Raw genomic sequence first — 20,530 nt, 5'->3', positions numbered from 1 at the left:
TGACTCCCAGAGCCAAAGCCAGCAGCTCCTGACGCTTTCGATCCGGTCTTTTAGACTTGTGGGCTATCAGCTCCCCTCCTAAACCTCCTCTGTTTTCCTCAGCTTCCATGCTTGCTTGGTCAGGATCCCACAGACTGTCCATCTCCTCTGGGGTGAGGTCTGATGGGGAAGTGTGGGCGCTGTGAACCAGACACTGCCGGCAACAGCCCAGCGTAGAGGCAGCAGCAAATCTCCACTCCCCTCTGACCCAGGAGGGCGACCGATGACAGCCAGCACAGGGTTGGCTCTGCATCTGATCTGAATCCAGTCGCAGTAGTGAGTTAGAAGAAGAGCAGGAGCAGCAGTGGGCGGCCTGAGGGCAGGAGTGTGCCTCACACAATGGCCCTCTTTCACACATCCAGAAAGGAAAGAGGGAGAACAGGGTCCCTGACAGGGAGGGGCCAGGAGGTTGAGAGTGAGGGCGGTCGGGTGCTGTCAGGACTGTTTCACACAGCTCAACAGTTTTGTAAAGCAGGATCAATAGTGCAGACACCCTCTTTATAGAGCAACACACACTCCCATTAGTACACTGCCTTCCGGATACACTCCTCTTCACTTAACTGGAGATAATACTGAAATGCCAGCAGCTCTCTGTCAGCACAGCACATGGAAGCACATCCTTAACAGGCCACAGGCCTTCTCAGAGCAGACTCCAGATTCTTCAGTTTGACAGAGCTGACACTGTGTCCTCGTAATTCAAATAGATCTTGACCTCTGGCTATGACTGTCTGCTGGTGGAATTCCTCACACTGCTGCCCAGACTGGATCCTCCAGACTCACTGACTGCAGACCACTCCCGCCAATCATGATCATTGGTCTTGCAGGACCAGCACAGCCAGACCATCAACTGGGATTGAAAAGGATTACTAACATAATCCCTACACAGGGAGTAATCCCACAGTGCCCAAATCCAAGTGCAATCCCAACGGAAGCTCATTTGGAGGTCTACAACCATATAGTACTTGCCCAGCAGGGTGCTGTTGCTATGTTCATGCTGAATTTGTCCTCATTTGCTCTGCTTGTAAACAAGTAAAATGCACCAAAATGTTTCCTGCTCATCTAATTAATCAATGTGGTCTTAATTAAGGGACTGATAGTCGTGCAAACTGCACATGCACTGCACGTGACAGGTCTAAAAATAGACATCTGAAAGACTGTAGATATAAACATATTGTAAGTGCAAGGCTCTTAAAAAGTGGCATCTGCACATTTTGACCTGATAAATCAAACTGAATGTTTTCTGAAATTAGTGGTTTGGAATCAGCAAGTAAATGCTAATCTATAATATAAAAGCCAAGTGGTCTCTGTGTGCATGCATGTATGTGTGTCTCCAGACTCACACAAAATCTGGAAAGAGCTGACTGCTGCAGTTTGGCATACTTGTGAATTTTTGGTCAACGAACAGACAAGCAAAAACAGCAAGTTAATAGGACCAATATTTTGGGAGATATCAGTAATTTTAGAATACAATAGCCTTACAATCATGTTGCTATATCCAGAACGCTTTGGCAGTGACAAATGCGGTACAGCATGCACAAATACACAACAGCATAAAAACTACCACATCTAGAACCTGTGGATCCCCATGGGTCACCACGCTAGCGTTTCACTTACATCACACAGAATGTTGTATATAGTAAGTCAGAAAATCTTCCAAGAGAGGCAAGCAACAGATTTGTGATGTAGAGGAGCTGGAGGGATAGGAGTGGGTGGGACTGAGCATAAAGATTCAAGGGCAACTGCAAAGCTGTGATAAAATGAAAGGATAGGCAGCTTACAGACTAGTGAAAATTGCTGAGGGCCTTTTGTACACAAGCTGTTTTGTTTGTCTGTTCTCTGTGACCAACAGTTAACAGTGTGATGATTGTAGAGTGACAGGACAGGTGAACTATTGTCATCATGGTTGGTATTCTTAAAAAGACCTACACATACCACACCATACAATTCAGCTCAAACTGGACAGATGAGGAATAGGCCACTCAGAGATATTTCAGCCTGGTGAGGTAGGAGGGAGAGAAGGGAGCTGTGCTCTTTGTCTAGAGGCAGATGGCTTCTTGTCTCTTAAAGAAGGGCTTGGAAGAAAGGACACAAAAGGTGGTCACACAACAAGCTCTGCTTTCTTTTCAGTGGCTTGGCTCTTTTATTCCCGCTAGGCTTTGTGAGAGCACAGCTGAGCAGACTCTGTTGTAAGGGAGTACTTGGAGTCATGGGAAAACAGCACAGTAGGCACTAACACAGTAACACAGAAGGAGACAACTACCACATCCTAAACAAAACATCCCAAACAGCATCTATACAACAAATACTGTGAAGGGTATAGAAGTCAGAACACAGTCAAATCATCCATTATTCAAAAGTGGAATAATCTGCTACTTGTTTTCAACTGAGACCGTGAAATTGATGTTTTTTACTTGATGTGAAGCTCAGTTGAACATAAATAGTTAGTAAAAGTCTGAAACTGGAAATGAACGCATACAATGCTGTATGTGCTATTTTCTGTCTTTCTTTTTCTTTTTTTTTTACAATTGAAGACACAAATAGCTGTTTTTGCATTTTATAGCGTGAAACTCTCAGGGTAGAACAGGTAATTATCCTAACAAACAACAAAACAATTTCTTTAGTAATGTTTCCAGGCAAAGGAGGCCAGCCCACTCAAGAGTCCCACTGAGATGAAACCAGTGTGGTGAGTGTCAGGAGGAATGTGGCAGAGTTTTGGCCACAGACTAAATTCCTGTTCATGTAAAAAGAATGAAACACAGTAGTTTGATCTGAAGGTTGAGTAAAGTACCTCTCTCACCTTCTGGGAGCTTTTTCATTACACAGGCACGGCCATATAGAAATATCAACCTGACACTGGGTAAATAAATGTGAATGTTGACTATACAGTGAACCTACTGTGCCTGTGATGCCCCGGGGTGTGGCTGTGTAATCAGTAAATACAACGTTCAACAAACAACACTAGATTCAAGCCATCGGGCCGGATTTCTGCTTCTAAGACACATAATTTTCAGGCAGACAGAAGACATGTTAGTACTTCTTTCACATTTTTGAAAATGACTGGCAGGTGGCTTTGAAACGCTGCTTGACAAAGCCCCCCGTCATCACAGCTTTCACTGACTCAGATCCTTGTGTATAAAACTTGGCAGAAGGAATAAGATGTCGATTCTACAAAAGCGCATACTTTAACTGACAATCTGACATTTAGTTAGAGACATGCTCCAGATTTATTTGTCAAAGAGTGGTAATTGCAGTCCACAAAACTTTATACATCACTGCTGCTGCAAATCAAACAGAAACCAACTTGATGCTTTTCAATAAAATACTGTGTGTTAAGTAAACATAGCTTAGGTTCCATGTCTGACAGGAGCGTCTGAGGTCAGATATTTACACCAGGGTTTCAAGTTGGTGGTGACATCTACACCACTAAACTTGACTGCAATAAGTCAGTGCACCACTGACTGACATATGGCTATTAGGTCAAAAATGCTCCCATTAATGGGTTATTTCTCAAGTTACAAAAACCAAACTGAAGACTGATGAAAATAATACTGCAACTGATGCTTGTGCTGACAGGTCTGTCATGAGTCTGCCATTGACTGACTGTCAAATTGACAGACTATAGGCTGACACTTTGAAGACACCGTATCCCTGAAGCAATAAATTCTGTCTTGAAACACATAAAAGATACAGCCCATGAAATTTGTTTTCTGTGAAGAGAAAATGCAAGTAAAAAAAAAGACCTGTTAATAAAAAGAGCTCAGTGTCAATTTGTGCCAGTATCAGGCCAAATAAAGGAGAAAGAAAGTTAAGGTTGCCACCTAGTGGAGGGTTATTTGGGATTTTTCCCTAAAGAAGAGCACAGACACTCCTCAAAATTCACTGGCAAATCATTGATAGACTTTTATCTGACAACAGCTCAATGAACACAATGTGCAATTTGTCTCATCCAAGATCAGTGTGTCTGATATGCATGGCAGACAGAGCAAAGTCCCACTCCCCTTGGTCATCATTACCTTTCAGAGGAGCCGATGAAGCATGGCAGTGGTGAACACACCCGGGGCAACAGGGATAATGTAAATCTCACTCACAGGACAAAGTGTCCTCTCAGAAGCAGTCCCATCCTACTGGATATGTACTTGAAATGCTCAGTAGCGTGGAAGTAGATCAAAATCATGGTATTATACAGTGTCTGTCAAACAGCCAAGGGAAGTGTACTGATTTTACAGTACATGTCCTGAGAGTACAGACAGACATTTATTTAAAGGGTTTTTCTGGCACTAGATCTGACATAAAAACATTAAATCACAAAACTAGGCTTCCACTAAGGCCAACAGTCCACTCTTTCTTTTGTTGCACAATATTATTAATCACAACATTTTTTATCAGTTAATACCATTGGTCGACCACTCTCATTTGTTTGTTCATCTGTCCTTCTGCTAAGTTTCATTATAATCCATGGATTAGTTTTTCCATAATCCTGTTGACAGACTGATAGGAGTGCACACGTAACTTGGATGGCCAAAAGTATGTGTCCTTTTACAGCTGAATTTTAGAAATGTCAATAAAAAGTCAATAAAAATGTTTTATGGTGCCCTGAGTGTTTTTATACTAATGCTCTGAAACCCACTGATGTTACAAAGGGAAGAGCAGGATGACGGATGACAGCTGGAATCAGCAAATAAGTCATTTAAGCATCATAAATGAACATGTCAGTCAGTTACATAAACGAATCTGTGAAACAGTGTTTGTACAGCACAGATACCTGAACTCCACCGCTTATATTCCCTGTTGACAGAGAAGTAATGAAACTCACCCGTTCATCTCTCTGGAAGGTGACCCTGCGTGGTTCAGTGCGGCCCCGGCTCAACCTGTGCACCATTTTGTCCTTGAGCAGTGAGGTATAACCGAGATGCTCGTAGATAGGGTTCGTGGTCATTTTGGCAATATACTCTGCGGCCTTTGTCTCTATGTAAAGAGTGATGAGGGCGTCTGTGACGAGGTCGTGAACTGACTCAAACCTCTTCTCTCCAACAAAGTGCTTTCCATCATAGAACAATCTGTAGTTGAGTGTCTGGTGGCCAAACCTGGATTTGAGATACATGGATGTGAATACAGGGGGAGATGAGCAGAGGTGAAATAGTGGAACTAGCTGAGGATTAAGTGGACTTTTTTCCACTGACAGGGCTGATCTTTCAGGTATTTTGTCCTGCATACTGATGATACTGGTACCTTAAGGCCAAGGTGTGTGTCCCTGGCTGTCTTTGACTCTCCCTGATGAGGTAAGCACCCTCTGCTCCCCCCAGCAGCTCATCTGCATATTCTCGAGAGATCATCCCATGAAATCTGCAAAAATATATTACAGCTGGCATAACTATCCACACTTATTCCATTTACCCTGAGCCACAGATTTTAACTTGTGGCATTTTTTCACTGTGCAGTACCAGCTCACCTGAACTCTGTTCTACTTAACTCTACTAGATATTTCATATTACAGTGCCCCCCCCCCCCAGAAAGTAGCTTGCTGTGATAATGTTCTATGACATGATCTTCAACTGAATAAACAATAAACATACAGGGTGTCCCAAAAAAATTTACATCATTTAAGATGTCCATACCAGAGTGACTACATGGTCAGGAGAAATGATACTTAATAGTATTTATTTTGGACATAAAATGTTTTATTCTACAAATGTCAAATTCTGGGGGATGGTAATTTCATAATGTTCCAAAGTTATTACAAATGTTCAACGTGTGCGCTGCTGTGGAGTCCTTTTTTCCGACACAGTCTTCCTCATGAAACTTCTTATGCCTCGTCCAAATCTGCTTTCCTGTCGGCGCTTGTTTATGAAATTTTCTAACAAATTCACATTGCACATTCACATTTGACTGAGTTTGGGCGTACTTCAATACACAAAGCGCCTTTTCTGTTGCAGTAAATGGCATGTCTATTCCTGAAAGTAGAACAATAAAAATGATTAAACTTTTTTGAGCAAAAAGAACAAAAACAAATTTTAAAAAAATTATTAGGTGATGAAATGGGACACTCTGTATATTGAAGGGATGCTGTTCTTGCTTCTTAACATGTGGCTATCAACAACATTTGGCTGATGGAAAGATTTTAAAAAAAAAGTGAATAGAGTCAAGTTGAGTTGAGACGGTACTACGCGATAGGAAAGTGCCTTTACTGTTTGGATTTCAACCAAAATACAAATCCATCCACTTAAACCCAATCACATCTGATGCAAATCAATCATAATAAAGTCATTTTCTGCAGTTATATTTGAGAAAAAGCAATAAAAAATGATGACAGTAATAATTTATACTCACTCTCTGCCATAGTATTTGGGTCTGCTTTCCATCTGTAAACCAAAAAAGACATATTGGCTAGAGCAACATGATATGAAAGCTCAATTAAATGGCTTTGTGAATTGTTCTTACAGCCTGTGTGAAAGATAAAGGCACTCTTCACCATCGGACAGATTATCTCCATCTGTGCCCCCACGTTTATTCGCAGCTACCAAACCATAAAGCCAAATCACAGAGTACGGAGATGAATTAGATGCATTGCGAGGAAACAGCTGGTGATAGGTAGACAGCTGCAAAGAATTAATATTTAGTATGCTGCTGCCACATGCTAGGATGTGCAGATGTAGTACATATGCACCAAAAACACTGCATAGGACATACAAAAAATATGTTTCATCTTATGTTGGAGATATTTTATGTATTTCATAAAATAATCATCAGTAAGAAGCTGGGCTTGATTCTTTGATGCTTTAGAGCTATGCTGTGCTGCACTGCTAATGTCTGAGTTTTCTTACACAAATGGCATAGATAAGTTTGGATCACACTTAAAATCCACAGCTTCCTTTCTAATCACTTTCAGAGAAGACTTTGGTAATGCTCAGTGTTATTTTCTCCTTTGAATTATTGCAGGACAGCCAGATGCATTCCACATAGCTGCCCGTTTCCTTTCTGAACTAAAAAGTGTAGCAAACTTGGATCCCTTTTAGGAGGATGCACAATAAAAGAGTGACATTTTTCTCAGTGAGCCATCACAGATCTACAGAACCATGTTCCATTAGCCCAGGAAATGCCAGCCGAGGGAATAGAATCTCTGCTGGTTGTCATTTAAAGTGTTCGTGCAGTCTGTTTGTACACAACAGATGAGCGGCAGCTCTACCTAAGAGATAGACATCAACACACATCCTTCCCACATCTGATGGGACTAAAAAACAAACCACTTGTCACAGTCATGGATGGAGTTTGTTGCCAATTTTCAAGCGAGAAACACTGCAAGCATTTTGGAAATTACAGGCAAAATTGAATTGAAAGCTGAAACTACAAAGAAAAAGAGGTTTCTAAATAAATTCAAGGCTGAGAAGAAGTAATGCTGTTGGAAGATCAGGTTTGACTTTGTATCTGTCTTAACAGCTGGTTAAAATAGTTAGTGAAGTATCAGTGAGTCATTCCCAATAGATTACTGATTTGTCTGGCTTCCAGCTGCCAGGCTCAATCATTTCCCTGTGAACGTTTCCCAAACATGGGAGTGAATGCTGAGTTTCCAATATGTAGCTTGGCTGTAGTGCAGTAGGATGGGTTAGCCAGCGAAAAAATCCTCTCGCCTCAAGTCAGAAATTTAATCTTTTCACTGCACATTCTCACATGTCTAGGAGTTGCACTGGATAGTGATAAAATGGATGATAAGAATCATTAAACTTAAATAAGACAATCACACAGTTACTTCATTTTTCATCACAGACACATTTCTCACTGTAACATGACTTTTGTCTCTTTTTCTTGTTTTTTTTTTCATTTAACCCTTGTTTAACCAGGATTAAGAATCTCTTGTAAGAGTGTGATGGCCAAGATGTGTGATTCTTTATGTTAGAAAATTTAAACATCCATAGCTGCATAATCAATGGGCAACAGTAATACCTTTTTATTTTCATTGTATTATATTTTTAAGTGTTACAGAGGGAAATAAAAAAAAATACCAAACACGTGCAGTGGAAATTACAAAAATAAACAACAGCAACTGACCTCCTGAGGACATGTGACCCTCTTTGGTCTCGGAGCTTCCTGCTGTAGCTGGTACACTGTGTACAGAGTTGCGTGAAAATTAGGTAAAAACCTCATTCTTTCTTACATACGAGTACAGGTCAAGTTGAATTTTGTAAGTAGGCACATGCTTTGCATTTATTACTTTAGTAGCATGCCCTATTTACAAAGATTTATTTAAGATAAGAAGATTATTTGCAAAGAACTAAGTTATGCAGTTCACCTTTCATACACTCATATGTATCTCTACTCAATAGTATTTAGTCTAACTGTGACAGTGCAAGGTAACCAAATATAAAAAGAGCCATTAGCTTATGTATGCAAGGCTAGCAGTCAGTGGTTTACATGACGGAAGCATATATCTGCAGTCCATTTGTGTGAATTAAGACCTGTTGTGCACTTAACCTAATGTGCTCTTACAAGTGCACACTATTCCTTTTGACAGAAAAACAGGAGTACTTACACTTAAATACACACATGCTGCAAATCTAAGCTTTTTGTGTTGGTATTGGGAGAAGCGAAATAAATCAGTGAAGCAGAGTGAAATGGAATTGAGGATTTGTGGCTGGTAGAGTAATCACTGCAAACACCTCAGCAGCTTCAGAGAATTACTGCATTACAGTTAGTGATTAGAAAGGGAAAAGACCAAAACACTGCTGCTGCTTTTGCTGTTTCCCGGAACTGAATGTCTGTCAGCATGAAAATACACCACAATAGAAGATGCAGCAGCGGTCTGTGGTTCCTTTTGTCATTTACAAGTTTTAATTCTTCATATGTCTAGACTTTAAGTTGAGTCATTTCTTGCTATTTTCACCAACAGATGTGTGTTTTTATTTTTTTTAACCAGAATCTTGACAAAATTCCTGCAGTAATATCAACAGACCAGTGGCTACTTGTTTTATTCGGTATAACACTCACTCCTGGGTACTTGTTTGGCAGTCTGTAGCCTTCTGGGAAGTGGATGAGGGCTGAAGACTACAGCAGTGTTTTCATTACCAATGTCTGGTACTACAGCAAAGAAATCGCTGTGTGAGGGGGAGCTAAGTCCTCACCACAGCAGATTCTCCAGGCAGGGGAAGGAAGACTCCTGACTGTGAATTTTCATGTTTTGTCAGGCTGACTTAAGCCAACCAGCAAGATCTGGACAACATCCATTCCTATGACACAGTGAGCTCTAAAAATACCTCAGCAGAGCACCAGAGGAGACTTCAGCAAAACAGCATCATTGGAAAATTACACAGAAGACACGTTTAATTATGGTATAATTGTACATAAAACCTGTAAATTATAATTGTAAAACTCAATGTAAACATTCTGGCGACAGACACAGTTTCCATTTTCAGTCAACTAGCACTGAAATGATTTGTGCTTCACAAAATGCCTCACATCTATTCTGAGGAGTCATCCCATTTCCTCCCACACGGCGAAAACACTGTATAATGAGGTGGGAGTTCTGAAGACCCAATTTTAGCTGAGCGGCTTTGCAGGTAGAAAATCTTATTTTCCTGTGTGAGAGTAACCTATTTTACTCAGGGATCAGGAATTCACTGCTTTGCATTTTTGCATGTGTGAATGAGTTGTGTGGGCGAGTGTGTTTAAGTGGGTTTTTGTGTGCATTTTGGAACAAGCACTGTGTCTAATTGCACAGTGTACAACAAAGCCCAGTTTCTACATGTATAGAAATAAAAGTCTGTTTGATATTTTTAGATGACAGATAACGGTGATGTTTGTGAAGATGCTCACTCAAGGCAAAAGTCACGTTTGGATATTAGTAAGAACATTTAGAGCAGTTACTCACAGTAGGACTTCCATATGGGCGGTTGGTAATCCTCAGGGTCTGTAAAATACAGAGTAAAGCAGGTTTCTGTTATGAACTCAAAGTGGTGTTAATAGACCGTTCCTGTTTTCTCTCATTAAAATCTCCATTTCTATTGCCTTTCCCAGCGGACCAAGCGGTCCTTCACCATGCTTATGTCACTGTTGTTTATCTCTCTGTTATAATTATGTGTTTGGCTTCACACTGTGCAGCTGTCTCATGAGATGCACCAGTGAATACACTCCTAATCAGTATCTGTGCTTCAAGGACAGTCAATACAGATCGTCCGCTTGTTTCACTAAACACTGTGTCGGCACACACCTGATCTGTTTTACTCAGTGGTTTGGCATCTCAATTCTGTGACTGTAAAGTAAATACAATCTGCAAATACACTGTGTTTCATTGTCATGGTACTTGTACCCTGAACACATATGACAATAAACTTGAAACTTGAACTTGAAATAACTATGCACATATAAAGGTGGGAGCTGCAGTGTTATGAGTGGCTGATTTATAATTATGAACACATTCCTGGAGTGTATGACGGAGAATGTTTTTTTATTAGCTTTGAAAGCGTAAGAGAGCTGGTTAAAGCAATGCCCTGCAGCAAATGATAATTTATCGTAATACCTTGTGGGTTAAGTAATAACCTGTAATAAAAACTTTAGAACAGAGCATAAAAGCATAGTATTAATTATGGAACACTAGTAAGTTTATGTTGCAAACATAGATAGTGGAGCATAATAATGCTCTACATGAAGTAATGAATTACATTTTTGTGAAATATCCTGTCCTTTTGAGACAGTTGTTTGATATTGTCTGAAAATAGTCAAGTAAGTAAGGACAGTATGATCCTGTTTATGTATTACCATGCTTTGAACTGCTTCAGCATTTTTGTAAGCAGTGTAATTCAGTATATGGAACAATGATATGATTGAAGAAAAACAATTTATGTCAAATTACTATGATAGCAGATTGACAATCTTGTTATCTCCACATATAGAGTTTATATAGACAGAAACATTTGTTGTAGGTCTTGAAGCAGAAATAGTGGAGTGTGGTAAACCATTTGGTCCCACACAAGACAGTTTAAAAGCCTATTTGGTTAAAAAAAAAAAAAAAAAAAAAAACGACAGAGCCACCATCACCAGACTGATGTAATGCCATAATGGCAGTTACACAAGGCAGAACTTGAGTGAGAAAAGAGAGCTATGTCTGTTAAAACTAGTGTGTTTTCAAGACTGGGAACCAGGAGGTGACCCAAAATTCAATATAGGTGTCCACCTGTTAATTCTCTGCTACAGGTTGGGATGACACACTGACCTCAGGCCAAAAGATAAACACTGCCTGGCAATAAAAAAAAAAATCAGATAATATTTAGTTATGAATGCATCTGCCGTGACATCATTTGTGTCCTACAACATCACAATTAGTATCACACCATTTATTTCTGTAAGGAGTTGCATTAATTTTTCTCCAATATGTTGCAATGTCTGTGTAAAGTCTTCTCCAGCACATCCCAGATATTCTCATTAGGGTTGGAATATGTCTGTCATTGTTGAGGAAAAAATCCACTGATGTTCAGATCTGTTCATTGAGTCTATTCAGGTTCAGCTGGCCACATTTTATAGACACATATTTTTGCTGAACCTAGACCTGACCAACTGAATCAACCCTGGATCATAACACTGCCCCCAAATGGTTGTACTGTAGGCACTAGGCATGATGGGTAATCACTTCATCTGCTTGTCTTCTCACTCTGATGCACCCATGATCACTCAGGGTCAGTCTGGATTCATCAGATCACATGATCGTTTTCCACTGAAACACAGTCCAATCTTTATGCTCTCTACTAAACTGATGGTTGTTAAAGCAATGAGAAGCTGTTCACAGCATCCGTTTGGGTTAAAGAACTTATTTTAGCTGAAACATATTAATCACTGCAGCAATTATCCAGTGGATGGCTCTGTTTACTTAGTCAAAACCAGGTGACATTTATTTTGGCCATGCTGTGCAAATGAGGCATCACATAGGCAGGTGCCTCACGCAACATTAAACCTGTGATGACAGGGTCACAATCATTTGTCTTAGATGTTTATGGTAGTGTCTCTCTTAAATTGCTGGTGTCATTCTTTTTGGCAACTTAATTGACTGCCAGAATAATGACTCATATCGATACATGCTTTGAAATATGTGAATCATTCCTTTGTAATCACCAGTATTTGGCCAGAGGGAATAAAGAGAACCACCCCTGAGAAGAAAAGGGATGAGTTTTTTGCAAACCAGTGAGCACAAGTTGGATATCATCACTGTGGCACAGACAAAAAAACCTGTGAAACTGACTCATCATCAAGATTCACACCGCATCACCAATTCCCTTATTCTTGTTCTTTTCTTGTCTGTTTAACTTATGGCATTGTAAGAGAAAGTAATCAGTGTTATTTCTTTCATGCTGTTTAGGTTGACTAAAGGCCAGTCGCAACATTATCAATCACAGCAATAGCCTATCACTGCTTGTTGTTATGAAAGAACTGTTACTCCACAGAGAGCTGAATTTATTACAGTGGAAAAACTACATAGGTGCATGATTGAATACTGAATAATCATGTAAATGATGAACAACAACCAGCTGGACTATGAAGTGCATGGTTTTAGGATCAATGGCAGTGCAAAAACCACAGATGTTTAGTGCAGGGGCTTCAAATACAGCTTAATAGCTTCAGGCTTCATTTGCGGATGTGTGGCCAAACTGCCTCTGAAAATGTATTGTCCTAACTCTAAAGCTTTTTCACTGTGGATTGCACTGGCAACAGTCTGAAAGATTTATTTCACTGCGGCTTGTTTAAAGAATGTGATTTAATCTGGTTGGCTGCCAAATATTCTTTTTCAATCTGATTCTTTTTAATGACGAATGGTTTTTCAGTCTAGAATTTTGCAGCAGCTTCGACCAAAGAAATAGAGGCTCTGATGCAAACACTAGCACGCACTAGCACAAACATACACAAGCAAATATATTAAGCCACATTGTACCTACAGTCTGAATTTAGCACAAACACACACACACACATGCACATACACATGCACACACAAAATCCAAAGAACATCAGAAAGAATTTATAAGTAGCTCAGAGTTTCAGTGCCGTCTGATGATCAGGGAGAATGTTAAAATTCTGCAGCAGCCACAGGGTTCTTCCCCTGAAGTAACAGCTATTAATTGTGTTGCCCTCCATTACTCACCAGTCAGAGGCATTCAATAAAATAATTACCGGCGGGTGTTTGCTTTGGTGACAAAAAGAATGCGTAATGAATAAAGATCAGCTAAGGCTTTTTCCCCTGAGATAACGTCTGCTCTGGAGTCTGTGCAGATGAAAAAAAAATCTACTTCAGTACATGAAAATGGAGGCAGTGAAGAGATGATAAATTCTTTACAGCTGACAACAGCTCATCATATTTCGAAGGATTTCATGACCTTTTGCAGAGTTGGGTTCAAAATCACATTAGCTCATTTTATCGAAAAAGACAGATGCTAAAAGTTATCACTGTACTATTACCTGATTCATATTAAGAACAACCATTTCATTTCTAGTTGTAGGTAAAAGCTGTGTTTTCAGGTGTGGCTCTACAGCCATAACATTATGAGTAGGAACAAGAGTGTTTGACGAGGTCAAGATAGAAATATAATCCTGTATTAGTACAACAGCATATGCAGAAGTATAACAGAACCGATCATATTTCACGTGCTCATTCTCAACATTAGAGATGTAAACATTGATTTGTTGTTGTATATTGCAGACAACAACCATCGAAGCATAACCCTATAGCCTGGGATCCTTTTCAGAGGAAAGCTTTGCATCCTTTGGTTTCCATCTGTGAGCACCTGTTCATATTGGGTTTGGGTTGACTGGTTGAGTAGCAGAGGGTGAGTGAGATTTTGTTGTTTTATTTGTCTCCTGTCTCTTTTCATTAAAGGTCATGAGGGAGCAGGGCAATAATATCGTCCACTGTGATCTCTGGACTTCTCCGCTGACACTCACCCCAGATGCCATTCAGTTTGAATGTAGAAAAAACACCAAGTTTTAAAAAGTAGAAACTCTCCTACTGCAGCTTTCCCTTTTAGACCACTAGTTACTGGAAGAGCGAAGGTAAAACATCATGGTTGGAGGAGCTGCCATGTTGTATCTGTGATGAGTCACTTAGTCTACACAGTGGAAACGTGTTTGACTGACTCTTGTGATTATAGCCATCAGTCACTTGTTTCTACACGCATCCTCTGTGAGAAGACTTGGGATTGGCCAAAATGTAACGTAACAGGCTGGATTTTCTAAAGCCTGGACATGGTATATATAAAGAATAGGTGCAGAAATCTTGTTTCCTGTCTGACTTCTTTAATAACATCGGGCTGAGAGGTTACTCTGGACTTGAGGCCAAATGACAGCGGAAACACAGTCTACAGAAGCTTTAAAAAAGCAGTCGCAATGATCAAATTGACATTGATGTACAAGACAATAACCTTATATTGCATTAGCTTGTTCTCTGCTTCACTGCAACAAATAAATTCATTAAAAATGAACAAAAAGGAACTGTTCTAAAAATATGATCATCACCATTCAAATAATAAAAGTTCTTTATTACCCATAGGAACACCATCTCCAATGCACTAAGACTTCTCAGAGGCTTCATCAAAGACATGTACTCAATCATAAAACCTCAGTGCATCATGGGATGTTAATTGAGTTTATCATGTGACAACAAATACCTTTAATTGTAGCGTAACAAGTTCAAATAATAAAGAACTTTTAGTATCATAGTGTCTCTGACTTGTTTCTGGCTATTGTATCTTTGCACTACTTACTTTTTCTGAATAGTGATAATCATATTTTTTACAACCATCAATTTTTGACTGTTTGTTTTTCATGCACCCCGCCCCTGTCCTAGATAAGCACCAGATTTTCTTTTACACACATTTACCTCTTATGTTTTTTGATCCAGTGAAGCTCCTACTACCAATTTTTTCTTCAAAGAAATTCATATTTATTCATCAGGAAACTTGAAAACAAATAATTTACAATTAATGAACAGCAGATACCATTATCACAACATAATATTTTTTTTAGAAAGAGGATATCTTCCTGCTGTGCTTTCTCAGTATATACTAAATATCAAGTGCTTTTTTTCTTAACTTCTTATGTTTCTGGCAATTCAGTAAACCTATTTTAATCCTGTAAAGCCTGAACCATTAAATCATTGACAGAAAATTCCAGTTCTTTGAAAATTGAGCCTTTATTGGTCCTTCTGAACAACCAAAACATTTTTTTTTAAAATATACATTTCCATGTTTGAGTTTCAATTTTGTATCATATTTGATACACCAGGTCTCAATGCTCAAATATTATTATTTTTGAACAAACACAAACATAACACAATATAACACAAACATATCTAACAAATCGGTAATTCCTTTTCAAAATTAGCAAAGTTCTGCCTCCTTCCTCATTAATGACAATCTTGTAGTGTCACTGGAAAGGCCTCTGGTGAACTAATTTTTCCCCCCTGGTGAAATATACATGTACTGCATGTATTTAATTGTATACATCAGGTTTTCCAGGAAAAAAAAATATCACACTGATCACGTAGAGGGGCTTCAAAACTCATGTATCAAATATGATATGTTTGGCATTATAGGGTTAAATGAGCACACCAATAAATCTGACACACACACATAAAATATAGCTAGCTGTATTTTTTAACGTTATAACACACAGAAGTAAAAATACTGTAACTCAGAGTGCACATACATATAATACTCTCTCTCTCCTCTGAGTACTGTGTCAGTGGGATGTAGTCGAGCTACCACCGGGAGACCATCTGTGTATTTCACTGATCCAAACGTAACATTTTGACACCTCTCTCTCTCTCTCTCTCTCGCTCTCTCTCTACTGACCAGATAATCTGTGACAGGTACGAAGGTGCATCTCTGCAGTATGTTTGTGCGCTGCTCTGGTTGTCACCCTTAAGGAAACTGTACGTTTATGTTGCTAACATGGCCGTGGCTGAGATTAGATGAGGGAACGTATAATTCGGTAATTTAATTCTGACCCTGCCTTGTGTCTATCACTGACAGAGTCTGGTCTTATAATTAATACTGGATTGACCACAGCGATACGAACAAACCAGATCTGGATAACTCAGATAGGAACTTGTGCCTTTGCTGATGCTGCAGAACATGATGTAATGTCAGTAAACAACACAGATTAAATGCCCTACATGATATGAAGGGAAAAGGACAACAAATGAAATGAGTGGACAGATTCTGAGGTGAAAATCAGCATTTGCCAGAAACATGTGCAGGATCGTGTTGAACAGACAGCTTCTCTCTCGCTCACTGCACACCACTGTTATACATGGCTGTAATTCTGCCTCCCTAACCAATTTTGTCATTTAAGGCTTGGGGTAGAAGACATACTTTCATGCTCTATCCCTCAATTTATTTTCAAAGCTCTATTTCCTGGAGCTGTCTGACAAATGGTTTGCTGCTATATAGTACATGCCGCCTCCATGGCCACCCATGCCAAGAATGTGTAAGAATCTCACCGATCTGAATGAATAACCAGAAAACATCTTTCCAAGGAAAGAAAAAGATTGCAACATGCTGTATATGCTGCAATGTTGTTGCAATGCTTTCAGTTTCACAGTTTCTTTTGTTATGACTGGATGCAAATGATAACATTTCTACTGTTTTCACCTGCATTTTAAGGCTTAGATCCCGTTTAGACTCTAACATTAATGGAAGTCACATGGATGTTTTTTTTTGTTTGTTTGTTTTGTTTATGCCACTATCAAACAACCATCAGTTTGACAGAGAACATAAAGATTGGACTGGGTTTCAGTGGAGAAAGGTCATGTGGTCTGATGTATTCAGAATGACCCTGTTTGGAGTGATGGAAGCATCAGACTGAGAAGAGATACTGATGAAGTGATTACCCATCATGCCTAGTTCCTACAGTACAAGCCTGTGGGGGGCAGTGTTATAATCTGGGGTTGCTTCAATTGGTCAGGTCTAGGTTCAGCAACGTTATGTATTGAAAAGATTTCTTGCCTCATGGTGGACAAATATTCCAAAATGACAATACCAGGATGCATTTGGATCAAATTGTGGTGGTTCAGGAAGTATGAGACATTATTTCCATATATGGATTGGCCACCACAGAGTCCAAAATCTTTGGGATGTGCTGGAAAAGACTTTACACAGTGGTCTGACTCTCATATCATCAATACAAGATCTTGGCTGGAAAAATTGCAACTCTGGACAGAAATAAATGTTGTGACATTTATTGTAACATTGCATGGTACTGCATCAGCACTGCAGGGCATGAGCAATGGCACAGTGAATATATTCCATAATCAATAACACTGTAATATTACGCATATGATGTTTAGGCTGGGCAGTGTCTGTTAGAGTTCCAAGTCACCTTTCATTCATGCATCCATCTTTTTTCACTTATCTGGGTCGTGGGTAGGTGGAAGAAGATACTGTATATAGATGAATACACAATTGAATTTACACTAATTGTTGTGGTTGCAACATTGCAACATTAAGGAGAGACTAAACTGAACATAATTTTTGCTCCCCATATCATTACCATATCTCTAAACAGAAATTTAAGATTCAGTAGATGGCAATTGTATTATAACATCCAAAAACTTTTAAAATAAATCTGATTAATGAAATCCTCTGGGGACCAGGAGTGCAGCTAATGGTTACTTTAATTGTTGATTAATTTGTGGATCATTGTCCTAATTAACTGATCCCAAAAAATGTCATAAAATAGTGGAGAAAAAAAAATGCTGATCAGTGTCTTATTTAAAACATAACCCAGTGTCATTCAGTTTCTTGTCAGTGAGGAATAAAAAACAAGAAAATGTTGAAATTTAAGAATCTGAGGCAATAAATGTTGATTCAAACTGATAAATCAATAATCAACATAGTTAGCAGTAAATATGACAGATGACATCAAATGGATTAATTGAATAAACGTGACAACCCCACAGACCAAAGAAAACCATCTGATTTGGGAAAAGTATTGGTTTTTACATTAACTTGACTTGTGGTTGCCAGATCAATTTATAACAGTAGGAACATCCTGTTACATGAAGTAAAGTGTACATAGAACAGAAGCTACAGATCCACTATTGTTGCTTTTATTTCAGTAATTTGCACTATGTGGAGATATAAATCAGTGCTCCCTTCCACAGTGTAATTAGAGTTACCACAATCATAGCTGACTACCCAAAACAAACAGCTGCCACTGTGATTTTTCACACAGACAATTTGGATGAACTTTGTTTACACACTCTTCCTCTAAGATACAGCCCCTGAACATGATTACAAGATAGACTTATCATTAGAAGCAGCTGAAATAACCAGACCGACAGCACTTTGTTTGCAGCCAAAACAGACGACCTAATATGGAACAGAAATTGAGCAGAGATTCATTTTCGAGTCATATGCCTCATAGACAAGATTATTCAAATGTTGTGTCTGACTGCCAAAGAGCTCTGCATGAAAATAATAATACCCTTGTGACAACCACTCTATCCCTGGCAGCAGCTCAGCTTGTAACCTCTGATAATTATATTGAGAACCCAAAAGTAATGACAACCCTCCAATGCCACAGAAAGAAAAGACTTTCCTCTTAAAGCAGCAGTGGTCAAACAGTAAATCCGCTGCTTTCTGAAATGCACACATGAGATAATGCTTTGTGAAGCATGTGGTTACCACAGGCTATATCAGCTTGGAACGACTGTCTGTCCCTCCCATTGGGCAGTACCTTGGGAAATGTGACTCTGCTGAGTGCTGTGGTCGGGATGTAGAGAGGAAGAATGTTAAACAAACACTGCACATACTATACTATGTCCTCACCCTGTAATAAACTTACAGCATTACCTTGCAATGCTCACGTTTAATTTGTCGGTAGGTGAAAAACACGTCACTGCACATTTTCTATAGGCTATGTGACTATTATTGAATATAAACTAAGTGGAAAGAGAGAATAATAACATAAGTGCTGAGTCTGATATTATAAACAGACTCTCCCTCTCTGCTTGTCAAACACTGTCTGTCTTTCTCAGTGTTGCCTCTGCTTGCTGGTTGTTGGTCTTCCACATCAAACAGCACAGTGATAGCAGAGTTTGTACTTTATACCCTGGCAAACAAGACGCTTTATCAACAAAGAATGGGAGATATACGGAGACAAGCGTGGAGCTGCCATTTCATTCTTAGTTTGTTTAAACAGCTGCTAACCCACTTTCTGTTCCCATTCTGTTAAAACTGAACCCTAAAATAGTAAAAGATGCTAATATCTGATATCTACCCAATTATATGCAAATGAGTTTAGTGTATTGCTCTGTAGAGTAGAGTAGAGTAAACACAGTAATGTCACCAGCCATAACACATTCGGATTTTCACAATGATATAAAACCTCTCTGCAATTTTTTTTGGGGAAAATATTCACTACACAGACTAACAATAATCCTTCAAGCCTGCCAAGTGGAAAGTCAGTGAGGGAATTATGGAGATGATTGGCAATCTAATGATAACATCCAAAACCCAATGTCAAACTGACTGCATCTCCCAACATCATAATCCCTCTGCACACACCAAAGGCACCCTTTCCTTCTACTGTTTCCACCTCTGCATGCACATATAACAGATGGTGATGCTTTTCAATTATTGTTCATCCAAGATCACAGCAGTGAAGATGTGGAGTGGAAGAGTGGAAGCTGCTTCAGCAATATGCTTATTGTAATTGGCAAATATGAGACATGCAGATGAAGCCACAAATGATTTTCTCTGGGTTTTGCAAGATAATGAAAAAAGTTTGATTCAAGAAACATATTATTATTATTATTATTATTATTATTATTATTATTATTATTATTATACTCCAAAAGCCTGAGTGTGTAGTTTGAGTTTGGGTGATGATGTGAACTCTTACCAGATGACACAGATGAACCTGAGAGGCTTGAGTTACTGGATGCTGCCATCCCAGCCCGTTTCTCGGCTTGGTTACTTGGCCAAGGTGCGCTCACAGCAGCTCGTCCCCGGCGGTGCCTCCATTCCACTCAGGCTCCTATGTGCTCCACCTCTCACGGCTGAATTCCATGTCTGATCTGGTCCCGACAGCAGCCCCGTGTGTATGAATGCGCCGATCCGTTCCTCTTTGCGTCTTCTCCGTGCGCCCTGGTGTGGAGCTCACGCTGCCGCATATACTGTAAGTGCCACGGCCACAGATAAAAATAGTCAGACAACCTACAGAAATAAGCGCCGTGGATCACTTTCGCCAATGCATTTCCTCACTCTGGACATGCAAAGGCTATAGGTTATAGATTTGAGTCAAGCAGAAATCAGGACTTGAGCTATGGTTTCCATGTGCCACTTTAAGGATTGGAATAAACACACTACACTGCAGCGTAGACGCCTTCTTAAAGAGAAAGTTTGGAGCTGGGTTGCCAGACGCAGAGAAACAAATAATCCCAATTGGCAAAAAAAAAATCCTAGAAAAAGCTGACTGTGATTCTGTTTGTCAAACTTAAAAACAGGCGTTTTCATCCGAA

The 20,530-nt window shown here is 39.5% G+C and overlaps 1 protein-coding gene across 1 annotated transcript in view; it reads right to left on the bottom strand.

Annotated features, from left to right (window-relative positions):
* Positions 1–20,530, bottom strand: part of chn2 (chimerin 2) — a 26,891-nt gene extending 6,361 nt beyond the window's left edge. Inside the window, exons 1-6 of the mRNA XM_030158001.1 lie at positions 19,912–20,530; positions 9,899–9,937; positions 8,083–8,138; positions 6,367–6,398; positions 5,269–5,382; positions 4,853–5,123 (exon numbers count right to left, since the gene is read on the bottom strand). Coding sequence (XP_030013861.1) covers positions 4,853–5,123; positions 5,269–5,382; positions 6,367–6,398; positions 8,083–8,138; positions 9,899–9,937; positions 19,912–19,960 — 561 coding nt within the window. The 5' untranslated portion in view covers positions 19,961–20,530. The remainder of the gene's footprint in view (positions 1–4,852; positions 5,124–5,268; positions 5,383–6,366; positions 6,399–8,082; positions 8,139–9,898; positions 9,938–19,911) is intronic.

This window comes from Sphaeramia orbicularis, chromosome 16 (assembly GCF_902148855.1).
Source record: "Sphaeramia orbicularis chromosome 16, fSphaOr1.1, whole genome shotgun sequence".
In the NCBI taxonomy this organism is placed as follows: Eukaryota; Metazoa; Chordata; class Actinopteri; order Kurtiformes; family Apogonidae; genus Sphaeramia; species Sphaeramia orbicularis.
The sequence above is the reverse complement of the archived record's forward strand: the minus strand, read 5'-3'. Positions and strand labels throughout refer to the sequence as shown.